Source organism: Mytilus galloprovincialis, chromosome 14 (genome assembly GCF_965363235.1).
Source record: "Mytilus galloprovincialis chromosome 14, xbMytGall1.hap1.1, whole genome shotgun sequence".
Taxonomy (NCBI): Eukaryota; Metazoa; Mollusca; class Bivalvia; order Mytilida; family Mytilidae; genus Mytilus; species Mytilus galloprovincialis.
In genome coordinates this window covers 4,908,104-4,927,684 of record NC_134851.1, presented here as the reverse complement: position 1 = coordinate 4,927,684, position 19,581 = coordinate 4,908,104, and the positions used below count along the sequence as shown (strand labels likewise).

At 34.6% G+C, this 19,581-nt stretch overlaps 1 protein-coding gene across 9 annotated transcripts in view; it reads left to right on the top strand.

The window, feature by feature from the left end:
- LOC143058825 (inositol-trisphosphate 3-kinase homolog) overlaps nucleotides 1-19,581 on the top strand; it is a 76,616-nt gene that overhangs the window by 45,819 nt on the left and 11,216 nt on the right. For all 9 annotated transcript variants that reach the window (XM_076232298.1, XM_076232300.1, XM_076232299.1 and 6 more), the window contains 3 exons: nucleotides 10,156-10,305; nucleotides 15,911-15,983; nucleotides 17,408-17,543. In XM_076232298.1, coding sequence (XP_076088413.1) covers nucleotides 10,156-10,305; nucleotides 15,911-15,983; nucleotides 17,408-17,543 — 359 coding nt within the window. The remainder of the gene's footprint in view (nucleotides 1-10,155; nucleotides 10,306-15,910; nucleotides 15,984-17,407; nucleotides 17,544-19,581) is intronic.

The window sequence follows — 19,581 nt, the reverse complement described above, 5'->3', positions numbered from 1 at the left end:
AATTGAGTTGTTATAAGAATCCTACAACACAAGCCAAAATACCTGGTACCCGGTACATCTTTTATTTAATTGATTGATTGCTTGGTGTTTAATGCCACTTTCATTACTATTCTGCTATTTCACACCACTTTCATTACTATTCTGCTATTTCACACCACTTTCATTACTATTCTGCTATTTAATGCCACTTTCATTACTATTCTGCTATTTAATGCCACTTTCATTACTATTCTGCTATTTAATGCCACTTTCATTACTATTCTGCTATTTAATGCCACTTTCATTACTATTCTGCTATTTCACACCACTTTCATTACTATTCTGCTATTTAATGCCACTTTCATTACTATTCTGCTATTTCACACCACTTTCATTACTATTCTGCTATTTCACACCACTTTCATTACTATTCTGCTATTTTATGCTGGTCAGTGTTTATTGGTATAGGAAGCCAGAATGCCCAGAGAGATCCATGACCTTAAGTAGGATTTATATTTCTATGTTGGTCAGTGTTTATTGGTATAGGAAGCCAGAATGCCCAGAGAGATCCATGACCTTAAGTAGGATTTATATTTCTATGTTGGTCAGTGTTTATTGGTATAGGAAGCCAGAATGCCCAGAGAGATCCATGACCTTAAGTAGGATTTATATTTCTATGTTGGTCAGTGTTTATTGGTATAGGAAGCCAGAATGCCCAGAGAGATCCATGACCTTAAGTAGGATTTATATTTCTATGTTGGTCAGTGTTTATTGGTATAGGAAGCCAGAATGCCCAGAGAGATCCATGACCTTAAGTAGGATTTATATTTCTATGCTGGTCAGTGTTTATTGGTATAGGAAGCCAGAATGCCCAGAGAGATCCATGACCTTAAGTAGGATTTATATTTCTATGTTGGTCAGTGTTTATTGGTATAGGAAGCCAGAATGCCCAGAGAGATCCATGACCTTAAGTAGGATTTATATTTCTATGCTGGTCAGTGTTTATTGGTATAGGAAGCCAGAATGCCCAGAGAGATCCATGACCTTAAGTAGGATTTATATTTCTATGTTGGTCAGTGTTTATTGGTATAGGAAGCCAGAATGCCCAGAGAGATCCATGACCTTAAGTAGGATTTATATTTCTATGCTGGTCAGTGTTTATTGGTATAGGAAGCCAGAATGCCCAGAGAGATCCATGACCTTAAGTAGGATTTATATTTCTATGTTGGTCAGTGTTTATTGGTATAGGAAGCCAGAATGCCCAGAGAGATCCATGACCTTAAGTAGGATTTATATTTCTATGCTGGTCAGTGTTTATTGGTATAGGAAGCCAGAATGCCCAGAGAGATCCATGACCTTAAGTAGGATTTATATTTCTATGCTGGTCAGTGTTTATTGGTATAGGAAGCCAGAATGCCCAGAGAGATCCATGACCTTAAGTAGGATTTATATTTCTATGCTGGTCAGTGTTTATTGGTATAGGAAGCCAGAATGCCCAGAGAGACCCATGACCTTAAGTAGGATTTATATTTCTATGTTGGTCAGTGTTTATTGGTATAGGAAGCCAGAATGCCCAGAGAGATCCATGACCTTAAGTAGGATTTATATTTCTATGTTGGTCAGTGTTTATTGGTATAGGAAGCCAGAATGCCCAGAGAGATCCATGACCTTAAGTAGGATTTATATTTCTATGTTGGTCAGTGTTTATTGGTATAGGAAGCCAGAATGCCCAGAGAGATCCATGACCTTCAGTAGGATTTATATTTCTATGTTGGTCAGTGTTTATTGGTATAGGAAGCCAGAATGCCCAGAGAGATCCATGACCTTAAGTAGGATTTATATTTCTATGTTGGTCAGTGTTTATTGGTATAGGAAGCCAGAATGCCCAGAGAGATCCATGACCTTAAGTAGGATTTATATTTCTATGTTGGTCAGTGTTTATTGGTATAGGAAGCCAGAATGCCCAGAGAGATCCATGACCTTAAGTAGGATTTATATTTCTATGCTGGTCAGTGTTTATTGGTATAGGAAGCCAGAATGCCCAGAGAGATCCATGACCTTAAGTAGGATTTATATTTCTATGTTGGTCAGTGTTTATTGGTATAGGAAGCCAGAATGCCCAGAGAGATCCATGACCTTCAGTAGGATTTATATTTCTATGTTGGTCAGTGTTTATTGGTATAGGAAGCCAGAATGCCCAGAGAGATCCATGACCTTAAGTAGGATTTATATTTCTATGCTGGTCAGTGTTTATTGGTATAGGAAGCCAGAATGCCCAGAGAGATCCATGACCTTAAGTAGGATTTATATTTCTATGCTGGTCAGTGTTTATTGGTATAGGAAGCCAGAATGCCCAGAGAGATCCATGACCTTAAGTAGGATTTATATTTCTATGCTGGTCAGTGTTTATTGGTATAGGAAGCCAGAATGCCCAGAGAGATCCATGACCTTAAGTAGGATTTATATTTCTATGTTGGTCAGTGTTTATTGGTATAGGAAGCCAGAATGCCCAGAGAGATCCATGACCTTAAGTAGGATTTATATTTCTATGTTGGTCAGTGTTTATTGGTATAGGAAGCCAGAATGCCCAGAGAGATCCATGACCTTAAGTAGGATTTATATTTCTATGCTGGTCAGTGTTTATTGGTATAGGAAGCCAGAATGTCCAGAGAGATCCATGACCTTAAGTAGGATTTATATTTCTATGCTGGTCAGTGTTTATTGGTATAGGAAGCCAGAATGCCCAGAGAGATCCATGACCTTAAGTAGGATTTATATTTCTATGTTGGTCAGTGTTTATTGGTATAGGAAGCCAGAATGCCCAGAGAGATCCATGACCTTAAGTAGGATTTATATTTCTATGCTGGTCAGTGTTTATTGGTATAGGAAGCCAGAATGCCCAGAGAGATCCATGACCTTAAGTAGGATTTATATTTCTATGCTGGTCAGTGTTTATTGGTATAGGAAGCCAGAATGCCCAGAGAGATCCATGACCTTAAGTAGGATTTATATTTCTATGCTGGTCAGTGTTTATTGGTATAGGAAGCCAGAATGCCCAGAGAGATCCATGACCTTAAGTAGGATTTATATTTCTATGCTGGTCAGTGTTTATTGGTATAGGAAGCCAGAATGCCCAGAGAGATCCATGACCTTAAGTAGGATTTATATTTCTATGTTGGTCAGTGTTTATTGGTATAGGAAGCCAGAATGCCCAGAGAGATCCATGACCTTAAGTAGGATTTATATTTCTATGTTGGTCAGTGTTTATTGGTATAGGAAGCCAGAATGCCCAGAGAGATCCATGACCTTAAGTAGGATTTATATTTCTATGCTGGTCAGTGTTTATTGGTATAGGAAGCCAGAATGCCCAGAGAGATCCATGACCTTAAGTAGGATTTATATTTCTATGTTGGTCAGTGTTTATTGGTATAGGAAGCCAGAATGCCCAGAGAGATCCATGACCTTAAGTAGGATTTATATTTCTATGCTGGTCAGTGTTTATTGGTATAGGAAGCCAGAATGCCCAGAGAGATCCATGACCTTAAGTAGGATTTATATTTCTATGCTGGTCAGTGTTTATTGGTATAGGAAGCCAGAATGTCCAGAGAGATCCATGACCTTAAGTAGGATTTATATTTCTATGTTGGTCAGTGTTTATTGGTATAGGAAGCCAGAATGCCCAGAGAGATCCATGACCTTACGTAGGATTTATATTTCTATGCTGGTCAGTGTTTATTGGTATAGGAAGCCAGAATGCCCAGAGAGATCCATGACCTTAAGTAGGATTTATATTTCTATGTTGGTCAGTGTTTATTGGTATAGGAAGCCAGAATGCCCAGAGAGATCCATGACCTTAAGTAGGATTTATATTTCTATGGTGGTCAGTGTTTATTGGTATAGGAAGCCAGAATGTCCAGAGAGATCCATGACCTTCAGTAGGATTTATATTTCTATGTTGGTCAGTGTTTATTGGTATAGGAAGCCAGAATGTCCAGAGAGATCCATGACCTTCAGTAGGATTTATATTTCTATGCTGGTCAGTGTTTATTGGTATAGGAAGCCAGAATGTCCAGAGAGATCCATGACCTTAAGTAGGATTTATATTTCTATGTTGGTCAGTGTTTATTGGTATAGGAAGCCAGAATGCCCAGAGAGATCCATGACCTTAAGTAGGATTTATATTTCTATGCTGGTCAGTGTTTATTGGTATAGGAAGCCAGAATGTCCAGAGAGATCCATGACCTTAAGTAGGATTTATATTTCTATGTTGGTCAGTGTTTATTGGTATAGGAAGCCAGAATGCCCAGAGAGATCCATGACCTTAAGTAGGATTTATATTTCTATGCTGGTCAGTGTTTATTGGTATAGGAAGCCAGAATGCCCAGAGAGATCCATGACCTTAAGTAGGATTTATATTTCTATGTTGGTCAGTGTTTATTGGTATAGGAAGCCAGAATGCCCAGAGAGATCCATGACCTTAAGTAGGATTTATATTTCTATGGTGGTCAGTGTTTATTGGTATAGGAAGCCAGAATGTCCAGAGAGATCCATGACCTTCAGTAGGATTTATATTTCTATGTTGGTCAGTGTTTATTGGTATAGGAAGCCAGAATGTCCAGAGAGATCCATGACCTTCAGTAGGATTTATATTTCTATGTTGGTCAGTGTTTATTGGTATAGGAAGCCAGAATGCCCAGAGAGATCCATGACCTTAAGTAGGATTTATATTTCTATGCTGGTCAGTGTTTATTGGTATAGGAAGCCAGAATGCCCAGAGAGATCCATGACCTTAAGTAGGATTTATATTTCTATGCTGGTCAGTGTTTATTGGTATAGGAAGCCAGAATGCCCAGAGAGATCCATGACCTTAAGTAGGATTTATATTTCTATGTTGGTCAGTGTTTATTGGTATAGGAAGCCAGAATGCCCAGAGAGATCCATGACCTTAAGTAGGATTTATATTTCTATGTTGGTCAGTGTTTATTGGTATAGGAAGCCAGAATGTCCAGAGAGATCCATGACCTTCAGTAGGATTCATATTTCTATGGTGGTCAGTGTTTATTGGTATAGGAAGCCAGAATGTCCAGAGAGATCCATGACCTTCAGTAGGATTTATATTTCTATGCTGGTCAGTGTTTATTGGTATAGGAAGCCAGAATGTCCAGAGAGATCCATGACCTTAAGTAGGATTTATATTTCTATGTTGGTCAGTGTTTATTGGTATAGGAAGCCAGAATGTCCAGAGAGATCCATGACCTTAAGTAGGATTTATATTTCTATGTTGGTCAGTGTTTATTGGTATAGGAAGCCAGAATGTCCAGAGAGATCCATGACCTTAAGTAGGATTTATATTTCTATGCTGGTCAGTGTTTATTGGTATAGGAAGCCAGAATGCCCAGAGAGATCCATGACCTTAAGTAGGATTTATATTTCTATGCTGGTCAGTGTTTATTGGTATAGGAAGCCAGAATGCCCAGAGAGACCCATGACCTTAAGTAGGATTTATATTTCTATGTTGGTCAGTGTTTATTGGTATAGGAAGCCAGAATGCCCAGAGAGATCCATGACCTTAAGTAGGATTTATATTTCTATGTTGGTCAGTGTTTATTGGTATAGGAAGCCAGAATGCCCAGAGAGATCCATGACCTTAAGTAGGATTTATATTTCTATGTTGGTCAGTGTTTATTGGTATAGGAAGCCAGAATGCCCAGAGAGATCCATGACCTTCAGTAGGATTTATATTTCTATGTTGGTCAGTGTTTATTGGTATAGGAAGCCAGAATGCCCAGAGAGATCCATGACCTTAAGTAGGATTTATATTTCTATGTTGGTCAGTGTTTATTGGTATAGGAAGCCAGAATGCCCAGAGAGATCCATGACCTTAAGTAGGATTTATATTTCTATGCTGGTCAGTGTTTATTGGTATAGGAAGCCAGAATGCCCAGAGAGATCCATGACCTTAAGTAGGATTTATATTTCTATGTTGGTCAGTGTTTATTGGTATAGGAAGCCAGAATGCCCAGAGAGATCCATGACCTTCAGTAGGATTTATATTTCTATGTTGGTCAGTGTTTATTGGTATAGGAAGCCAGAATGCCCAGAGAGATCCATGACCTTAAGTAGGATTTATATTTCTATGCTGGTCAGTGTTTATTGGTATAGGAAGCCAGAATGCCCAGAGAGATCCATGACCTTAAGTAGGATTTATATTTCTATGCTGGTCAGTGTTTATTGGTATAGGAAGCCAGAATGCCCAGAGAGATCCATGACCTTAAGTAGGATTTATATTTCTATGCTGGTCAGTGTTTATTGGTATAGGAAGCCAGAATGCCCAGAGAGATCCATGACCTTAAGTAGGATTTATATTTCTATGTTGGTCAGTGTTTATTGGTATAGGAAGCCAGAATGCCCAGAGAGATCCATGACCTTAAGTAGGATTTATATTTCTATGGTGGTCAGTGTTTATTGGTATAGGAAGCCAGAATGTCCAGAGAGATCCATGACCTTCAGTAGGATTCATATTTCTATGCTGGTCAGTGTTTATTGGTATAGGAAGCCAGAATGCCCAGAGAGATCCATGACCTTCAGTAGGATTCATATTTCTATGCTGGTCAGTGTTTATTGGTATAGGAAGCCAGAATGCCCAGAGAGATCCATGACCTTCAGTAGGATTCATATTTCTATGCTGGTCAGTGTTTATTGGTATAGGAAGCCAGAATGCCCAGAGAGATCCATGACCTTCAGTAGGATTTATATTTCTATGTTGGTCAGTGTTTATTGGTATAGGAAGCCAGAATGCCCAGAGAGATCCATGACCTTAAGTAGGATTTATATTTCTATGTTGGTCAGTGTTTATTGGTATAGGAAGCCAGAATGCCCAGAGAGATCCATGACCTTAAGTAGGATTTATATTTCTATGTTGGTCAGTGTTTATTGGTATAGGAAGCCAGAATGCCCAGAGAGATCCATGACCTTCAGTAGGATTTATATTTCTATGTTGGTCAGTGTTTATTGGTATAGGAAGCCAGAATGCCCAGAGAGATCCATGACCTTCAGTAGGATTCATATTTCTATGCTGGTCAGTGTTTATTGGTATAGGAAGCCAGAATGCCCAGAGAGATCCATGACCTTCAGTAGGATTTATATTTCTATGTTGGTCAGTGTTTATTGGTATAGGAAGCCAGAATGCCCAGAGAGATCCATGACCTTAAGTAGGATTTATATTTCTATGTTGGTCAGTGTTTATTGGTATAGGAAGCCAGAATGCCCAGAGAGATCCATGACCTTCAGTAGGATTTATATTTCTATGTTGGTCAGTGTTTATTGGTATAGGAAGCCAGAATGCCCAGAGAGATCCATGACCTTCAGTAGGATTTATATTTCTATGTTGGTCAGTGTTTATTGGTATAGGAAGCCAGAATGCCCAGAGAGATCCATGACCTTCAGTAGGATTTATATTTCTATGTTGGTCAGTGTTTATTGGTATAGGAAGCCAGAATGCCCAGAGAGATCCATGACCTTAAGTAGGATTTATATTTCTATGTTGGTCAGTGTTTATTGGTATAGGAAGCCAGAATGCCCAGAGAGATCCATGACCTTCAGTAGGATTTATATTTCTATGCTGGTCAGTGTTTATTGGTATAGGAAGCCAGAATGCCCAGAGAGATCCATGACCTTAAGTAGGATTTATATTTCTATGCTGGTCAGTGTTTATTGGTATAGGAAGCCAGAATGCCCAGAGAGATCCATGACCTTCAGTAGGATTTATATTTCTATGCTGGTCAGTGTTTATTGGTATAGGAAGCCAGAATGCCCAGAGAGATCCATGACCTTAAGTAGGATTTATATTTCTATGCTGGTCAGTGTTTATTGGTATAGGAAGCCAGAATGCCCAGAGAGATCCATGACCTTCAGTAGGATTTATATTTCTATGCTGGTCAGTGTTTATTGGTATAGGAAGCCAGAATGCCCAGAGAGATCCATGACCTTAAGTAGGATTTATATTTCTATGCTGGTCAGTGTTTATTGGTATAGGAAGCCAGAATGCCCAGAGAGATCCATGACCTTAAGTAGGATTTATATTTCTATGCTGGTCAGTGTTTATTGGTATAGGAAGCCAGAATGCCCAGAGAGATCCATGACCTTAAGTAGGATTTATATTTCTATGCTGGTCAGTGTTTATTGGTATAGGAAGCCAGAATGCCCAGAGAGATCCATGACCTTAAGTAGGATTTATATTTCTATGCTGGTCAGTGTTTATTGGTATAGGAAGCCAGAATGCCCAGAGAGATCCATGACCTTAAGTAGGATTTATATTTCTATGCTGGTCAGTGTTTATTGGTATAGGAAGCCAGAATGCCCAGAGAGATCCATGACCTTCAGTAGGATTTATATTTCTATGCTGGTCAGTGTTTATTGGTATAGGAAGCCAGAATGCCCAGAGAGATCCATGACCTTAAGTAGGATTTATATTTCTATGCTGGTCAGTGTTTATTGGTATAGGAAGCCAGAATGCCCAGAGAGATCCATGACCTTAAGTAGGATTTATATTTCTATGCTGGTCAGTGTTTATTGGTATAGGAAGCCAGAATGCCCAGAGAGACCCATGACCTTAAGTAGGATTTATATTTCTATGCTGGTCAGTGTTTATTGGTATAGGAAGCCAGAATGCCCAGAGAGATCCATGACCTTAAGTAGGATTTATATTTCTATGCTGGTCAGTGTTTATTGGTATAGGAAGCCAGAATGCCCAGAGAGATCCATGACCTTAAGTAGGATTTATATTTCTATGCTGGTCAGTGTTTATTGGTATAGGAAGCCAGAATGCCCAGAGAGATCCATGACCTTAAGTAGGATTTATATTTCTATGCTGGTCAGTGTTTATTGGTATAGGAAGCCAGAATGCCCAGAGAGATCCATGACCTTAAGTAGGATTTATATTTCCAAAATCAATCAAAGTCTTGTACATGTACATGTATACATAAAAATTTTCATACAATTGATTTTTATGCCCAACCTACGATTTTAGAGGGGCATTATGTTTTCTGGTCTGTGCGTCTGTCCGTCTGTTCATCCATCTGTCCCGCTTCAGGTTAAAGTTTTTGGTCAAGGTAGTTTTTGATGAAGTTGAAGTCCAATCGACTTCAAACTTAGTGTACATGTTCCCTATGATATGATCTTTCTAATTTTAATGCCAAATTAGAGGGTTTATCCCAATTTCACGGTCCACTGAACATAGAAAATGATAGTGCGAGTGGGGCATTCGTGTACTGGGGACACATTCTTGTTTTTCGAAAGAGCTCATTTATTAAATGACAGAATGTAAAAGAAACGTGTTAGAAATTTTGAGGGGAACTCCAATGCCAAACTGTTTTAATAGTTAATATGTTTTTATAATGTTATCTACCTGAAAATTACAAACAAGTGCAGAAATGATTTTTTTTTTTTAATTCTAAACAAGCACCAGTTTCAACCAATAGCAAATATATATTATTTAATAAAACTCCCTAAAATGTATAAGCAATCAGTTTCTTGGTAAAAACTTTAAATTAGTAGTTAGAAAGTACATTAATTTGATAAATCTATTAGATGACATGTTTGTTTTAACATACTGTTCAATTTATCTGATTAAATGTTTTAAATGTCTAGTACAATGTTTTATATTAGTTTGTTTTCAAAGTTGAGAAGTTCGGTACATTTGGCTGAGTGTTAACCGTAGCTATAAGATATTTCTGATGACTCTATCATTGTGTCTTTTGTAGAATTTCTGTATTTGTATTTTCATTTGTTGTATATTTCATGGTCATTTGCATCAGCAGACCTTAATGCAATACAATATCAAAGAAAAGACTCTTGTGTAATATTTCTGTATTTTGATGAGTTGTTTTTTACAGGATCATTTGCGATGGCAGGACCAAACACAATATTGAAGAAAAAATTTATCTCCAATATCTTGTGAAATTTTCTGTATTTTGATTGGTTCTTACTTTGACAGGGTTGTTTGCACCAGCAGGCCCCAACCCAATATGGAAGAAAAGTCTCTCCAATATCTTTTGTATTATTTCTGTATTTTGATAACTTGTTTTTTCAGGACCATTCGAACCAGCAGGCCCCAATACAATATGGAAGAAAAGACTTGTAATATTTCTGTATTTTTGATGAGTTGTTTTTTTACAGGGTCCTTTGCACCAGCAGGTCCCAATACGATATGGAAGAAAAGAATAACAAAAGACAACACAGAAACTAAAGCCTACGAGGCACTAATGGCTGACGAAGCCCATAGCATTGTACCAATATTTTATAGAGAAGTGGAATATAATGGTGATTGTATCCTTTCATTGTTTGATGGGTTCCTGCCAAAGGTTGTTGTTTTTTTATGGGTAATCAAGGATTCCTCCACAAACATAAAACGACTGCCATGATCTAGATGAGCATGCTGAAAGTCAGTTGCATTAAACTCCAACAATCCATCTGATTATTTGGTTGGTTTCTATCAAAGGATATTGGTTCGCTCGGTGTCTTCCTGCCTTCCTCCACCAGCAAAAATTTTGCTTCCATTATCTAGCAAAAGGGTGTTAAACAACATTGATCTGTTTTTTTAATGGGGTTTTATTAACGCTTCTTCTATATAAGACACAAACAGTCTAAGCTGGAAACCAGTCTACATCACTTTTCCCCTTTTTGTCACTTTATATCAAACACTTTCATGGATGGCAATCCAAATTCCAAATTCTCCCTTAGTAAGCCAAGAGGTGTTTTTTTTATTTAAAAAATATGTTTTTTTTATTTAAAAATATGTTTTTTTTTATTTAAAAAAAAATGTTTGTTATTATTTTTAAAAAATGTTTGTTTCTGCTATGACAAATTTAAAGTAACCTGTAATATTTTTTTATCACCATAATGACATATTCTTGTAAATTAATCTAGAAACCATATCATTCAAAATAAATATGAAAAACAAATTTATCCTTGGAACTATGTCATCCAATATATAAATATGAAAACAAATATTCAATATTATTGAAAACAATACCATTAATTTATAACCTTCATATATTGATTTTATTTTTCACCTAAACTGTTTAAAACAGATGAGGATATCATAAATTATCTTATATGAAAATAAAACAATTATAGCTTAAACAAGGCCAAATAAAATAGTATGTGTGGTTCCAGTTACATCTAAAAAAAAATTACAGTAGATATGTAGGGATTTTTTTATTATGTTTATGTTATTTTTAAATTGAGTCTATGGTAGCAACAGTGCTTAATAAAAAATGACCGGAAAAAATCTTTAGAGTAGGCTATTATTAAGATTAAAAAGTAGGGTATGTAAGGTAAGTGGAACCACACATATATTTTTATTTGGCCTAAACAAAACAATGATAGAGTATCTGCCATATGAATATAGTCTCTAGATGATTGTTAGAGATAGTTCAATGTACTGGTTATAAATGTTACATTGATCATTCTATTATTTTTTATCAGATGATGAAGTTTAAATGAGATTTTTAATACTAAATTGAAATTTGCTGTATGTATAAAATACTACTTTAGAACATAAGTCTGGATTGGTGTATCTAATTTACACAAAAATTTTATCCCCAATGTTGAATGATACTTTCAGCAATTTGACCATATATGGTATTGAAAAGTATGATATCCAATTTCATTTAACATCATTTAGGTGTAAATAAAGTATGTTAAACTTCAGATTATGAAAATTGAGTGTACCTTTTATATAAGGGGATGTTGGATATACATCAAAGTGACAGCAACCCGATTTACAAAGTATCAATAAGATATTGAGAGGGTAACAGGCAATTTTCAAAAATAGACAGGTGTCTTAACCCTTTCCTCCATTGAAATATTTTTTTTTCGCATACTTGATTCACATAGGATTTTTCAATAAAATGCTGAAAATATGCTTTAAAGTATTAATGCATTGCAAAAAACAAATATTTCATCAAATAAATTTAAGTTGGATATTCCTATGATATTTATTCCTTTACATATTGGATACAAATTTTATTAAGTCTAATGCAGACATTTTGTAGTCAAATCATTTCAACTGAGGTACTACAAAGGCGTCAAAAGGCGTCATTATGGAGTAAAGGGGGTGGCGTCAAAAAGCATCATTATGGAGGAAAGGGTTAATAACCTGATTGTCAAGCTCTATATCAACTCCAGAACTGTTGATTCACTTACTTTTCGTAGGTACCAATTTTCATGGATTAAGTAAACATTGTGTTTTAGTGGATATTTCATTTTTATGTTTTAGTGTTCAAACAAGCCTACACAAAGTTTAGAATTCAGTAAATGTTGAAATTCATGGTTAACCGTTTACCACTGAATCTGTAAAAAATGGTACCCCAAAAATAATAATGAATTTCCATATTTAAATTGTGAATAAATTAATCAGAAAATCGATCAAAATTCCACCATTAACACCAAATTATAAAAAAAAGTACCTTAAGACAATGTGTTTGACTTAGTACAACTAGTGATAAAGTTTCTGGGAAGGCGCAATAATATGGAATAATGTTAAACTAGTATATATGCTTTTGTTACAACATAAAACGATTTCTCATTCACATAATTTTATACCTAGTAGCACTGATTTTCAGTACGATAAAATGCAAATAACAGTAAAATACATCAAAATAGGACTGATTTCATGCAAGATTAAACTGGTTCATTTGACAAAACCTTTTAATATTGTATAACTGCCGGACAATTTAATAAATTGAAGTCTGAACTTTTCATTTGTTGTTTTGAAATAAAAGTAGATGGGTGTTTTATGACAATGAGACAGCTACCCAAGGACAAAATAATCACAAGACATGCCGAGGGCAAAATGACAGGTGTGTCTTTACACCAAGCCAAACTCTAAATTGTCCTGTGTTTATTAAAGATGTGAAAAAAATTAATGAAACAGAGATCTGCTATTTAAATCTAATACTGTTAAGGTGGAACCTAATACTTTGACTAAAATTAATCCAACTCCTTTAATTTTCATTAATATTTAACAAAATATTGACTTCAATCCTTTGACAAAAATATAAAAATGTTAAAAAAAATGAACCTGACACATTTTCAGAAAAAAAATGGTTGGATATATAGCAGTTTGACAAACACTTATTTGAATCATTGAGAAGCTTCATATTTTCTTCACAATACAAGGTGATTAAAACATCTAGCTGATTTTACCAAGTTATCTCCCCGTAGTGTTAGGTACCACCTTAATATAGAAAAGCCTTGAGATTTGACATATGACATCTACTCATCACAAGGTTCCTAGGACAAACCCAAGAAAATATGAATACTGAATACTTAATTTCGGGTTGATCCATTTGTTACCCACAGTCACTTTTGGCGATTTAATTTTCGATTTTAATCTTTTAAGAAGATCAAAATTTGACTGATTTTTGCTTGCTAGATTTTTTTTACATTTCTTGATGCTTTGTCATTTCATGAGACTATAATTTGATATCAGTCAGAATATACCATGGAAAATAACAATCAATTTCATCTTTTGTCAGACTTATATAGATTCATTAGATATCATCTTAAAAAAAAAATCCTTTAATATTTTTCTTCTTCTTGAATTGCAAATTCTAACTTAACGATGAAAGATTCCGATTCCTTTTTAAGAAGATCAAAATTAGACTGATTTTTGCTTGCTTGACTTTTTAACAAACTTCTGATGACATTTCTTGATGCTTTGTCAATTCATGAGACTATAATTTGATATCAGTCAGAATATACCATGAAAAATAACAATCAATTTCATCTTCTGTCAGACTTATATAGATTTACTAGATATAATAAAAAATTTCCCTTTGATTTTTTTCTTCTTCTTGAATTGCAAATTCTAACTTAATGATGCAAGATACCGATTATTTTTTAAGAAGCTTAAAATTTGACTGATTACGCTACTAGTGTTGCCGAGAGATATAATTTTTCATTATTAGTTTTATTTGTATTAAAATCAATGACAATGTCGCTTTCATCTTGGGTACAATTTCAGTAATAATGATTTGTCTGATGCAGAGACATATGATATAACAGATTGGAAACTTTCTATATACAGTGAAACCTGACTAAACCGAATCCTGCATAAACCTAAAAACCTGTCTTAACCAAACATGTTCGTAAGCACCATCATATCAAATTATGTGCTTTATGAACCTGATAAAAGGGAACATCAACCAAAACATATCAAAATCTTCAGTCCTGCAAAGGTTTGGTTTAAACAGGTTTCACTGTACTGACCTTTAAAGTATTGGATGTCTCCAGACTTATTTGATTTTAATTTTCTCTTAAGCTTTGCGTTGATTTAAATCAAAAAAACATTTAAGTCTAGATTGGTTCACATTTATGTACTGGTTAAGAATGGTATTTAACAAGTTTTTTATGTTTATTTATTTGAATTGAATTTAAAGGTGCTTTGTCTTTTAGATTGATTTTAAATGATCAAAATAAAATATATGTCAAAATAAAAATACAATGTAACTGTTTGTTTGACTTTTAAATATAAGTATTGTAAATATACACAATTTGCCAGTATTTAGAAGTAAAGTATATTTCAATTTGATTATTTGGTCATCTATGAAATGTCCTGATAAATTTAATCGCACCGCAGACAAATTATCATGTTGTGATTGGTTTAACAGCGTCACGTGGTGACCCCCAATGAGACCGTGGGGGGGTTAAGAAATTTCATAGGGGGTTCATGACGCGATAATGGTGACGTCATCTATCAATGTTGTTGTGTTTCATTGTATATTTTACAACAAAACGCAGCAGAAAAAGTCCAGCGTGTGAGTTAACTACTGACCCCCTATGGATCCATAGAGGGTGAATAAAATCCATAGGGGATTCGGCCTCCAGCCTCAGCCCCTATGAATTTTCTAACTCTCTATGGATCTGTAGGGGGTCAGTAGCGAACCATATAACTTATAATATAAGGGTGCATGTTGGTAATTTATTTATATAGAATAACATCTTGTAATTTGTGAATTCAACTTCTGGTTCATGTTTTGGAAATTTGAATGACTAATACATATAGTACAACATTGCACCTTTCTGAAAAGTAAAAATAGACCTAAAAATCTGATTCTACATAACTTCGTAAAGATAATGTCATATTGAAATACATGGATAAGTAGGACAACAGGATGCAACTGGTTATGTTTTTATATGACCGCTCAAAAAAATGACTCCCTTGGAAATTTGAATTAATATTATAACCATTAGAGCGGGCATATCTTGAGGGAAAGAATTTTTTTTTGTTGAAAAAAAAGGGGGGGGGGAGGGCAATTATTGTCTCATTTCAGATTTTGGAAATTAATAAGATTTTTTTTTTTTTGGGGGGGGGGGGGGGGGGGGAGGGTCAATAGGCAACAGCTAAGTGTATTGCACAAAAGCAAAAAAAGGGGGTATTTTATTTATTTCAGTGGGGTCAATTTGCAACAATATAGCGTATTGCACGAAAATGGAATAAACATTCAAATCATAACCAATTCTAAGTTCTTTCAGTACAGTTATTCTCTGTCAGAAACCTATTATGTGTCAAATATTTAATTACAATCCAAATTCAGACCTGTATTAAACGCAAATATTGTGTCTACTGTTCAGGGTTGGACCTCTGTGGTCGTATCCAGCTGCCCTCGGCGAAGCAACTTATTTAGTATGACATTGGCAATTTATTTAAAATAATTGAATAAGAAGAACGTTTTGTAATTTGTGAATTCTAATACCAGTACATATTTTGGAATTGACTTTTTTTCATAAAAATAAATTGTACACGTGTTCAAGGTTGCACCTTAACTAAAAAGAAAAAAAACCTATTGAAGTCTGATTTGTTTAGTTTCATGAGAAAATGTCATTTTGAAGAAAAACAGTGTTTTCCTTAATTAGATTTGCTCAGTTTTTATAGAAATGGAAGACTTGTTACAACATTTTGACAACCCCAACATCATGGATATCAAAATTGGAACAAGGTGAGTTATTGTTATCGATATAATAAAAAAAGTAAAATCACAAAAATACCGAACTCTATAGGAAAATACAAAACCATAAGTCCCTAATCAAATGGCTTAATCAATGCTTAAACACATCATACAAATGGACAACAACTCTCATATTCCTGACTTGATAACCATTTTTTTATTTATGAAGAAAATGGTGGATTAAATTAGGTTTCAGCTAGCTAAACCTCTCATTTGTATGACAGTCACATAAAATTCCATTATATTGACATCGATGCTAAACCTCTCATTTGTATGACAGTCACATAAAATTCCATTATATTGACATCGATGTGAGAACAAAAAAAAACAGACATAATGTTCTTTGCAATATAAAACACCCTCAGGGTAGCTGAGGTATAAAAAAAAATCAAATATTTGAGGGGGCTGCATTGAGGTCATAGTAATTCATCTACTAGCCTGTCAACACTGAGGTTGTAGGTTCAAATTCCACTCATGGAAGGTGCATTTGACTCCAATCTTAATTGACAAGGATTGTCAGTTTTCCTACTGATTACTGAAGGTCAGCAGTTCTCTCCAGGCACTCTGACTTTCTCCACCACTAAAACTCACCAGCAAAATATAGCCAATTGGCTTTAAACACCCATTATCAATAAAAAAAAATCCAATTGAGTCTAGACTAAAGTTTTTTTTTGGCTAATATTTTAATTTGATGAATGCTTATTATGACCCCTGCATGTCAATTCTATTTATATATAAATATATATTTTTATATATATATATATATATATAAGGAAGGAAATTTGCCAAAAAATACAGGTTAATTTTAATTACAAAGAATATTTTTCTTTTCTGTAAATACATACATACAAACAAAAGTCTTTCAGGTTAACATCCAAAGTGGATATCTGCAACAGTCAATTAAAGCACATTATTACTGAAATAAAAGATATAAAACAATTATATACATACCAAAACCAATTAAGCATCATACATTTTCATAATTATACATGTAAAAGCATGTGATGTTTAGCATGGTGAACATCACTTTTGACAACATATATTGAGGGGGAAATCAAGGGTTGTTCACGAAATGTTTAAATTGCTGTTCACAGTTCACAGAAAATACATCCAAACTGTTCAGAAAAAACAACAGTTAATCGCCTTTATCACTGTTCTCAAAAAAAAAATGACGATTTAAAACCATTATGGAGAACGTTTATCAGATTGATTTGAAAACGAGTCAGGAAAAATGCACTGATCATGAGTCACAGATAACAAATCCAAGAAAAAACAAATTATGGAAAGCAAATATCTGCAATTATAGAAGACAAAAAATAACCCACCAGCCCCCTCTATATCAGAAAAATATGCTTAGATAATACAAATATTCCTGGTTGCTTACAGATTTCAAATTTGATACAATTTATTTTCAGGACCTTTTTAGAATCTGAAGTAAAAAATCCAGTTTTACGGAAAGATCTATATGAAAAGATGATTGACCTTGACCCTGACGCTCCAACAGAAGATGAAAGGGACCAACAAGCAATAACCAAACTCAGGTATATGCAGGTAAGATAAGTATATAGGTAGATAAATATATATATATTGTAATGTAACCAAAGTAAACCTGGAATTACTTGTTTCTGCTTATTTCATATGAACACATGAAATTGCAAAAATATTGCTAATAGCGTGTACTAAATATTAAAAAATTTCTACACCAGGGCAGGAATAGATTACCTTAGCTGTTTTGGGCAAAACCTTTCAGAATTTTGGTTTCTCAAAGCTCTTCAACTGCGAACTTTAGTTTTTATGTTTATAAATTCTTTGATTCAAGCATCACTCATGAGTAGTTTGTAGAGGAAATGCACGTCTGAGGTACATTGTGAAGGCTCACTTTAATATTGTTAGATACATGAGTTTTTCCCCTGCACAAAAAGTTCATGCATTGTAATTGCATGAAATAACAACATGCAGAAATATCAAGGTTTGAATTTCCAGTTTCAATTAGTACTTTGATTGTAATTTTGATGCATTTAAAACTACATTTGATGATTAATTTTAATTTGTTTATAAATGGAGTAACCTTCAAACGCAACAAAATGTATGAAAATAAATATCATAATAAGGCATGTGCGATTACATTGCCCTTGACCTTTAATTACATTGCCCTTGACCTTTAATTGGTTTTAAAAATATTTGTTGAATTAGAGATGACATATGATAGACTGTTTTTAGGACATTCAAAATCAGTCTATGGAACACTCCTATAATTAATAACAACAAACAAGAACTTTTCCCTAGTACATGGATGCCCCATCAGCACTATCATTTTCTATGTTCAGTAGACCATGAAAATGGGGTAAAAACTCTAATTTGGCATTAAAATTAGAAAGATCATTTCACAAGAAACGTGTACTAAGTTTTAAGTTGATTGGACTTCAACTTCATCAAAAACTACCTCGACCAAAAACTTTAACCTGGAGCAGGACAACTGGACGGAAAAACAAACAAACCAACGAAGGGTGGACAGACGAAAAGAGACCAGAAAACATAATGCCAATAAATGGGGCATAAAAACTCTGGATGAAAAAACTGTGAGAGAACTACAATATACAAAGTAGTTACAACAAGATTAGAAATTACGTAAAATGTTTCCTTAAATGACCTTTGATATCAAGGTTAACATACCAAACACAGAGAAATAGATACATTTAAAATTATTTTTTAACCTTAAAATCATTGATTTCTGATTCTGATTTTTTTCATCTGAAATTTCATTCATTAAAGAAACAGTTCTTGTATTTTAAAATTCAAGTAAATTTGATAGAAATATACAGAAAAATTGTCAATATTTGAGTTCATTCAATGCATGTGTTGAATGACAAATAGTTAATTTGGTGTGGGAAGAAAAGACAAACTGTTACCCAGCACTTAGAAGTTAGCACCTTTGCTAACAGTTAATGTGTGAGTAACACAAAAAAATTGTAAATGTCAGGGTTACAGTTTGAAAAACATCATCTGAGATAATGACAATATTTGCCAATGAAAACTCACGGTGTAAGACAAAAGATGTCTACCCATTCAGTAAAGTCGAGAGATGACCAAATTAGGAGTACAGTTACATCATCCTGTTGTTTTCACATTTTGCTATACATGTATATAGAATAATAAGTAAAGGGGGATAGGACCTTTATCGGGACTCTGGGATCAGGTGTTTTTAAGCTCAGGATTTTGGGATTGACCCTTTTCGGGATCTGGGAATTCTTTTTTCGAATTTCGGGATGTCAGGATTTAAATTTATTTAAATTCGGGACCTCAGGATTTCGTGTTTTTAAGCCCGGGATTTCGGGATCAGGACCCCTCCTATCCCCCCTCTATAATATGCTGAGTGATATTTTAACATGTAAATTGCTGTTAACCTCAGGATATGCAGATTATTTTGGTAATGCTCATATCTATAAATGGATTCCTATATTTGATATGAAAATGACACCTTTTTTTGCTTTTTTTTAATTTGTTGACATTTGCTATCTATGTAAACATATCACACAGGCAGAAATAAGGACAAAATATTTCGAACATTTTGTTAAGTTATATAAAACAT